The 9,790-nt window shown below is 37.9% G+C and overlaps 1 protein-coding gene across 3 annotated transcripts in view; it reads left to right on the top strand.

Moving 5' to 3' along the window:
- Dtwd2 (DTW motif tRNA-uridine aminocarboxypropyltransferase 2) overlaps window positions 1–6,310 on the top strand; it is a 45,760-nt gene extending 39,450 nt beyond the window's left edge. Inside the window, exons 5-7 of one of the 3 annotated variants that reach the window (XM_087896066.1) lie at window positions 156–284; window positions 4,266–4,293; window positions 4,646–6,310. In XM_087896066.1, the coding sequence (XP_087752192.1) occupies window positions 156–284; window positions 4,266–4,293; window positions 4,646–4,809 (321 nt within the window). In that variant the 3' untranslated portion in view covers window positions 4,810–6,310. The remainder of the gene's footprint in view (window positions 1–155; window positions 285–4,265; window positions 4,294–4,645) is intronic. The other 2 variants (XM_085699878.2, XM_085699880.2) reach the window with 2 other exon arrangements.
- The last annotated feature ends 3,480 nt before the right edge of the window (window positions 6,311–9,790 follow it).

Consider the following 9,790-nt stretch of genomic DNA (forward strand, 5'->3'; position numbering starts at 1 on the left):
TAGTAACAATTAAAGGATGTGCATAAAGATAATGATATACGTTAATATTTCTAAACTTGTAATTTTTGAAGGAAGGTGAGTAGTATTTAAAATGTATGTCATAATTTTAAATTTAAAATGGAAATTACATTTTATTACTTTGCATTTGGTTTCAGGTGCAGTTAAAAACTAGCATTTGTAGTCAGTATGTAATTCGGATGCAACCAACTAGCAGGTGCCTTTCTACCTTAGAATGTGCTGCTGTTGCTCTTTCCATCTTAGAGAAAAATAAGTACATACAAGAGGTACGTGGAAACATAGTGTTTTTTTAAAGCAGGGTGGATTTTATTGAGAAAATGTAGACATGCATAACTTGTTAATTGTGTAAGAGAAGTGACAAGTGGAGTATATCTGCAGTAGGTATTTATGGAGTTTCATAATCTTCCTCCTCTCTGTTGGTTTAGCATTCCATTTTGCATTATCTAAATATTCCCACTAAGCTGTGCAAACAACATTTTTAATATGCTAAATTGCATGTAAGTAGCACAGCACTCAATAGAGTTTTTTGGCTAGATTTTTCCTTTAGTGTTCTCTACTTCTTTTTTTAAGTAGTTTGTATTCTCTGGTGATCCAATTTTTTCTTTTTAATTAAAAGAACATTCTTCACCAACATCACTTGTTTGAATTGTTGCCTTTATTTGAGGAGATATGCTAACATTTTGTTTACTTTATTAAACTTGCTTAGAATATAAAATAGGGACTTATGGATAGAAATGTCTATAGAATATGAAAAAGATTTAATCTACAATCATTATTTTATTTAACTCCCATAAAATTCCAATGATTACATATATAACTAGTAATTATTAGCAGAGAATAGCATTTCAATGAGCTTAGTACTATTTCAACTTTTTGGGACAGGTTAGAAACTTTATATTTATAGCAAAAGAAAAGTATCGTAAATAATTAAGTTGAGTTATGAAAAGTAAGTCATTTTCTTACTCAGAAAAAATGCCATAGGATGACAGTTGAAAAATAGAGTTGGTAGCTGCTCTATCACACATGCCACCATACAGGCACTCACATGTGTGCGTGCACAGACAGAGCACTCTCCTGCCTCCGCTTTCTCTCATTGTCCAGTATCACTACTGTTACAAGACGGTACCTTAGCCATGAAGGAAATTTCAGCAGTGACTAAAACCTAGCAGAGTAACTGGAAGTTATAGAGACGTTAGTCCTGAAGAGAACAAAAAAGATCTCCATAGTTTGCAGAAGAGTTAAAAGAGTGCTGGGAACTAGGATTGAGTTCTTTGTTCCTCTCTGGGCCCTGAGCTACGGACAGTGAGAGTTGGAGACCTTCTTCTTTTGATGGGCATTGTGTTTCATGGCAATACACAGATTAATAGAGATGGGTAAAATTAATATGTAAGAGTTAGCCAATAAGAAGCTAGAGCTAATGGGCCAAGCAGTGATTTAATTAATATAGTTTCTGTGTGGTTATTTCTTGGCTGAGCAGCGGGAACCGAATAAGTGGCCTTTATAAACAGAGGCTTCCTTTGGATGTATGTGTAGACTGTTCCAACTAAACAGTTTCACTCCCGCATGTTGTTCTTGAGAAGAACACTTCCCAGCAATCCTAGATCTGTTCTTTGAATGACCAGGGTGCCCCAGACACTCTCTTCTTCCTTTGCCAGTCACCTTCCTCTCTCTGTGTGACTTTGTTTCTATGTGTTTGCCACTTTTCTTTCTTGATGAAACCAGAAACATTAATGGATGACAAAAACCTCATGACTGGCATTGATTCCTGCTAGATTATGTGTGATGGTTTGTGATATGATAACTTAAAAATAAGAGGAATCTTTACCATGACCACACAAAACTTGGGCATCTTACGCTCTAAGTGTAATATCTGAGAATAAGTAATGGCTAAAATATAGAGTTGTGATGGGAACCCACATGTCCTGAGTTTTTGATATTCCTTATGGATGGGTTGAAAATAAACTTTCATAGTAACACTGAGGACCTGGAATCCTTTTTCTGCTTACTTCAACCTTCAGGAATAGTCAAATCACAGTGACCAGGAGTAGAGAATCAATATCTGACAATCCTATCCATGATTTGGGTGATTCTAATATGCATAAAATGGGAGACATGTGTAAAGAAACATCTTAAAATGATTATTATAGCAAACAAATTTGCTTCCAGTTCATAGTATATATTGTTTTATTGGAAGTGAGCCCTAAGGCCAATCTATTAAAATTAGTTACAAAAAATAAATAGCACACTTCTTTGTGGAATACAGTTACTGTCTTCTGTGGCAGTGGGTGTATTATTTCTTCTCTGGAAGGAAAGCTGTAGAGTCTTTCTTTGAGAAAACCTTTTAAAACCTTAAGATCCTGGAAAACAGGAAATATTGTGCAGTTGCCTTCTATAGACATTGGGTGCCTACAAATGAACAAATTTAATGTGACATTGATTTCCAGTCTTCGGGTTCAGCCCCATGCTAGATGCTGGAGCAGGTTCCAAGCACAGGAAGTAGCGGATGTGAGAGGCTCTGAGAGTGTGGCTCCTAGAAGGAGCACAGTGCAGGCTTGAAGTCAGCTTGGGTTGCAGCTTTACCACCTGCTGTCAGTATGACTTGCCAGGGGCAGTTGCATAATCTCTCCTTGTACTTGTTTTTCCTTTTAAACTTTTATAAATTGGGGGTGTAGCTCAGTGAGAGAGTAGAGGTTTCCAAAATACTTGTCTTTTTTTTTTTTTTCTTACTGGTCTGTATCAATAGGGATTATGTGTGACAGCCTTTAAAGGCAGTGGTTAAATCAACTTTGAAAAAAAAAACAAAACAAAAAACTCTTCTGTAAGTACAACATGCTAAGATGGACAATCCTGAGTTATAGATGCAGCTTGGAAAGGACATGAAGAACCCAGATTCAGGTGCTGGAGAGATAGATGTCTTAGCAGTGAAGCGTACTGGATGCTCTCCCAGAGGACCCAGTGTTAATTCCCAGCACTCACATGACAGCTCATCACTGTCTGGACCTTCAAACCTAGGGGATCTAATGACATCTTTTTGCCCTATGGGTACTGCATACATGCGTTGCACAGACATATGTAAGCAAAACACCTGTACACATAAATAAACACAGAAAGCCCACATTTTTTCCTGTCTGTCCATTAACCTCTGTGTTTGGCTTTAATCGTCACATTTATTGCCGACTGATCATGATGGTTTGTCCCACCTCTAATAATCATATTCTTGACAGGAAAAGATCAAAAAAAACCCCCTATGCTACCTAAATCTGTTGGCTTTGAGTGCCTCTAAAAGCCCATCCCAAGTGATTTTCACTTACCTGCCATTACTCAGTGCTTTATTAGTAGAAGGGCATAATACCTTCATGAATACACTTTGGGTTCTATTAATAAGGTAAAAATATTGGGTAGGGAGAAGCAATTACCAGAGACTGCCAAAGTATTTAATACTTCATTGTAAAGTAAAGCCCCTTTATCTGTTTTTATATGTAAAAATATACCATGTATTTTGTATATATGGGAGAATACATTTTCACACACAGTTTGAAAATTTTGTATCAATTTTTTTCCTTTTGTTTTTGTTTTTTTTTTCCCCCCAAGACAGGGTTTCTCTGTGTAGTGCTGGCTGTCCTGGTACTCAATCTGTAGGTGTGATTGGCCTTGAACTCAGAGGTCCTCCTGTTTCTGTTTTCCCAAGTGCTTGGGCCAATTTTTTCCTTTTAAAAAATGATTTTTTAAATTTATTTATTTATTATGTATACAATATTCTGTCTGTGTATATGTCTGCAGGCCAGAAGAGAGCACCAGACCTCATTACAGATGGTTGTGAGCCACCATGTGGTTGCTGGGAATTGAACTCAGGACCTTTGGAAGAGCAGGCAATGCTCTTAACCACTGAGCCGTCTCTCCAGCCCCTAAAAAATGATTCTTTAATGACCTTTTCAACCAAAACCATTGCTATTGTTATTTATATTATTTTGATAAGAAGCCTTACTTACAAATAATCTGATCCAAAAGAGTGTTTAAAATGCTATTTAACTTTGTTTTAGCTTTTCAACTTGAATACCTTTACATAGCGCGTGTGTTCCGGTTGTGTATCAGCCTTCACCATCTTATTAACGTACGTGCAAATTCATTTAACACACGAGTGTTTTATGCTTGGCCCTGCAAAAATTTTCTTTAGATAAGGTTTAAATTACAGTATTTTAAATGTACCACATGTGACTCTGTATTTTCCATGTACTACTGTGAGGAAGACTATGCTGTCATCATGGAATTGTTTGTGTAAGTGTGGTACACTAATTGTGATTGGAATTCAACTAATGTGATATGCCTATTTATCTGTTTCCTTTAATCATCTTGTTAACTGTTTAAATGATTATAATGACAAATTTTCATGTTACCTAACAAATTACTGTATAAACCATAACTCAGCTTCTATTTCCTATATGGAAAATCATTATAAATCCTTTTATTAGAATCTGAATTAGAAATAATTACACTGGAATAGTCATTACTCTTCACAGTTAAAAGCAATAATAAGAAGGGCATCTAAATGTTTGTATTGGAAAGAAAAGTATAGATAGAATACATGTTGCCACAAATATGTTTTTAGTATCTTTTTTTTTCTTAACAGACTTTACTTCGCCCTCTTCAAGCGCTGTGTTCTTTCCAGCTTCAGCATGGTGCTCAGATTCGCCTCAGCAAGGAATACCTCCTGAAAAACGGATTATACCCCAAACCAATGCCAAAGAACAAACGCAAGCTCAGGAAGATGGAGCTGCTAATGAACAGTGTTAAAATTTAGCACCACTGGCTCCATGGTGCTCATTCACCTGTCTTTAGCTGACAAGACTGTGTAATCTTTCCCCCAGTTTGGGCGTGAAGGCTTTGACTGCGAAGACGCAATGCTGGCAGGGACTTGTGCAGAAAGAATGGGCTGCTAAAGGGCATCAGACAGCACACTTCCACCCACTCTGGGAAAAGCAGACTCTCACAGTGTATTTGTCATTTGTTTCATTTTGGTTTTTGTTTTCTTTTGAGACAAGGTTTCTCTGTATAGCCTGTAGACCAGGCTGGGCTCGAACTCAGAGATCCACCTTCCTCTGCCTCCTGAGTTCTGGGCTTAATGCTGTGAGCTACCGTTGTCCAGATACTATATTTGTTTTGAAATATGTGCTTCTACTACATTTTTTTCTTAGATCTATTCAAACTACAGTTAGTTGTTGGTCTAGAGTAAAGAGTTGCTTATATAATGAAGAAAATTGTGCCTGGGAACAGTGTTGTTTCCATCAGTGTTTGCCGATACTTAGGTATATATAGATCAATGATGGATACACCCTGCATTGGTTTCAGCCTTACTGTGAACTAAATGGCAAAAAAGGGTTACTTGTTTTATTAAGTAGTATAAAGAAAAAGGGAAACTTTTTTGTTTAGGGTTGAACTTGGACTCAGTGAATGTAATTTCCACCTTCTGTAATTATCTGGATTCCTGTGTAGTGCATTTAATTTTGAAATAGCCTGCATTCTCACTGGAGTTGCTTTGCCTAAGTTTTAGTTTTTCAGTGTTCATTTAACAAGTTTACTGGTTGTAGTAAGAGTTTTTTTTTTTTTTGAAGTGTCTGTATAGAAATGATTGAAGTAGAGTATAATACAGTTATCATTTTGAGAACATACTTCTGTAAGTAGCTCTACTTAAATTGTTTTAAGAGCAAAAACTTTCAATATGAAAGATCAAATTTCCTCACCTTATTAGGAGAATATTTGTTGAGATTTTTGTATAGAATAAGAGAAATTTATACAATCTATATCCAGTTTACAGTTAAGTCGACACTTCGGCAAGATCAGGGTGTTTTCATTTTTACCTTTGTTCATGATTACTACAGTTCCCTGAATCCAGGGTTGTATGGGAGGAAAAATCAAGCATGCAGTTAAGTGGTGATTTTGATAAATACATGTGTGTGACACACACTGGTTTCTGATATTTTTCATGCTCTTTTGTTTATTATCGGTCCAGATGACATTCATTAATAACGTGGCTGGTCCCAATTAGAATGCTAACAAATATGTGACAAATTATGTAAAAATATTTAAAATATTCAAATTTAGATTTGTGACTTCAATTGCTGACTTATATTTGCATTTAAAAATAAGTTGGCTTTTATAACCTAAATGTCCTATATCAATTGACTATTTGTGTAATAATGGAAAAATAGTATAATGCATAATAGTTTCTTAATGAATGAGTTAAAATCATTTCTCAGTAATTTTTTATGTTGGGATTAAATTTCTCTGAGTCAAAGTTCTTTGAGTGTTGTGATTGCTCTTTAAGAAAAATCAAACAAATGATACCATTTATATTTCCAGACTTCAGTTTGTGTTTACCATTTAGAATAACTTATATTTTAAATATATTGACTACTTAAATCCTTAACATGTATTAATTTGGCTGTGTGTGTATTAAAGAAGATATATCTAGATAGAAGAAAGATGGCATATTTGAGACACTTGGCACTTTGCTACATCTGTGAATCTACACCAGCATCTGGTGCATGGATACAGGGATCGGCGAGTGGCATGAAAAATCAGGACGCTACAGTAGACAGAGGTGAGGCAAAGCCAGAAATACAGAAGTTTAGATTTGTAGAAGAAATTGGACCCTAAGGTGTAGAAGGCCGCAACCACACTCTCCACCATAGATGGCGCTGCACCGCCAGGTGAGCTAGAAAGCTCACACTTGTTGGTATTTTTCCACTACTCCCAAGGTATCACCTGGGACTGGGAGCAGTTGACCAATCCAAGAGTGACACGTCCAAAGCAGGGTCTGTTTCCTATATAAGGGATGGGTTCCATCATATCTGGGTCTCCGCCATGTGGCTTATGCTCTAGCTCCCAAGAGACATAAAGCTTTTCTGCAGAAGAATCCTGTGTTCCGCGTGGTTCTTGCAGGTGAGACGGTAGCGCGGGACACTAAGGTAGTATGCCAGTGGAGTTTTAAATCAAAAACAGCGGAGTGCCTTACTGAGCTCTACAGACACTGAGGTGGCATTTTTCATAACTGTAGTGAAAGATGGATCTCTGCAATTTGAAGTCTCCATCTGTACAGGAGCAGACAGAGGAGAAGATCCTCACCTCCTTCTTGGTTCGTACTCTGGTGCTATGGGGTCATCTTAGAATTATATGGTAAAACCTTTTGAGTAAGGAGAGAAGAAAAGTCTGCATTCTTTTTTATCTTCAAGTATCAAAGGCCCCCTGGCTGAGTGCCTGACCATTCTGAGAGTTACTGTAACCCCAGGAAGCTGGCTGTAACTTGGACATCAGTTCATGAACCATTAGTACAGTACCATTTGCAGGCCATGCTTTGAGAAAAGTAGAAGATGGTGATATTAGGAGAGGCAGCATGACTTTGAGAAGAGGGAGATTCCCCGTGTGTGTATATGAGCTGGGAAGGAGGGAAACTGGTGTTTCTAGGGCAGCTGTTTTCAACCTGTGGATCGTGACCTCTTTGGAGGGGGCGGTCAAACTACCCTTTCACAGGTATCGCCTAAGACCAAAGGAAAACGCAGATACTTATATTATGATCATAACCATAGCAAAACTACAGTTATGAAGTAGCAATGAAAATATCTGTATGGTTGGGGGAACACTGCAACACAAGGAGTTGTATTAAAGGGTCACAACACTAGGAAAGTTGAGCACCACTGTTCTAGGGTATAAAGGATCTCTGGTTTCCTGTTGTCACTGCAGTCTTTCTAAATTATTGAAATTTATTTTTTGATAAAATAATTTAAAATAAACCCGGTGGGAACCCAAAGACAATTCATTAGAGTTAGAGGGGGAAAACAATGGAGCAGGTAAGCTAGAAATCTTGACAGCTGGTGGAGGAGGGAAATGGGAAGGGGAGAAAGATAGAAAGTTATATTTATACATTCAGCAAGGTGAAGTCAGCTTTATCCCAGAAATGTGGATAATTCAACATATGTAAATCAGTAAATATAGTTCACTACATAAGTAAACTCAATGAAAGGAATCACATGATCATGTGTAAGTATAGTTCACTGCATAAGTAGACTCAATGATAGGAATCACATGATCATGTCATTACATGAAGAGAAGGCTTTGACAAGATCCAAAAATCCCTTTATGATTCATATCCTGAAGAATTTAGGGATACAGGAGACAACTCAAAATAAAAACTACCTACTAGACAACAGAGGATAACAAACCCAGTGTCAGGAATGGGTTTTGAAGTTGTTGGTCAAGGAGGTTTCGGAGATCTCCAAACATTACATGCTCTTGGTTGCCAGAATTTGATGATGAGACCCTGTTGCTGAAGATACCACACACCTGAATCATTTGGAGAAATCAAACTGGTACTGACCTGGAAACTCTATCCCTACTGGCCACCTTTCATAGTGCCAGGAGATGTGTGCCTACTACTGGAGAAGAAAAGTAACTATCAGTTTCATCTGGCTGGGAGCTGTGTGAGCTACAGTAATACTAGATTGGTGGAATTGTGATTTGAACATCAATGGAATAACTAAACACTTTCTGATTGATTTAAACTCCATCACGCATGAGGAAACTTACACGTAGCAACATTATCGAGGCCAAGAATCTTGGCCAGAAAAGCCCTAGGGAGAACCTACTCCTATTAACATCTCTAATGTGCATAGCATTAAACTTAGTCCTAAAGACTTGCCGTTATACCCAGAGGTTAGTGTCGCTCTTAAACGTTATCAGGAAAACTGCTTTTTCCAGTAGACCATGATTAACACAGAGAACCACAACCGGTCAAGGTGCAGAAGATATGGGGTTGCAGAAGGCTCACCCCTAAATGACATTGGTATCACATACCCTCCTCCCGAGGCTCAGAGTTCATTGCAGAAGAGGGGACAGAAGGATGCTAAGAGCCAGAGATGGTGAATGACAGAGTTTTCTAGATTTAACACGAACTTGCAGTGCTTGTGACAGGAACTGAAGCCAGAGCACACACAGGGAAGATGGGGATGAACTTGAACCCCTAATTGAAGAGCTCTCAGCAAACTGGTAGCTTCTAGGAGATGGAAATTCAGTTTTCTTTGTGTGGTCCTTTTTGCAGGTCAACCACACTCCAGTGCATTCAAGAGTATATGGACAGCATAAATTAGACTCAGTGGATTCTTTTTTTTAAAATGACAGAGTGTTAAGTAAGTAATGAAGAGGGAGTGGATCTTGGAGGAGTTGAGAGGGAGGTTAGTATGAAAATGCATTGTATAAATTGTTAAAGAACTGATAGAACATGAGGAAACGAGACTGGAGGAGCAGCACCGGTGAGGGGAAGAGGAGACAGGATGGTCCTTCTAGCTTGCTAGCTAGCAGAATTGGTATGCTTTGGGTCCTGTGAGACTCTCCTCTAAAAAAATTAGATAAAACATGAAACATGATTGAAGAAAACACCCAACATTAATTTCTGACCTTAACACATGAATTTGCATATTATCCCCTTTTCCCCAGTTTATTCTTCTTTTGGGGTGATATGGGCCTTGGGCATTAAAAAAGCATTCTACCTTTTTAGGCCAATCAAGGAGAATACATTTAGCTCTAATATTATTTGGGTTAGCCCTGTAGTTGGGTGAGGATTTCTATGGATGGCCTAGAATTCAGTATTCCACACTGTGCCCCTTCTTCCTCTGGTTCATACATTCTTTTAATCTCTTATTTTACAGTGTTCTCCGAGCCTTGGAGTGGCTGTTAAGATGCCCCATTTGTGGCTGAGCATCAAACCATCACTTACCATCAG

The sequence above is a fragment of the Myodes glareolus genome, chromosome 13 (genome assembly GCF_982192425.1).
Source record: "Myodes glareolus chromosome 13, mMyoGla1.1, whole genome shotgun sequence".
NCBI classification, from domain to species: Eukaryota; Metazoa; Chordata; class Mammalia; order Rodentia; family Cricetidae; genus Myodes; species Myodes glareolus.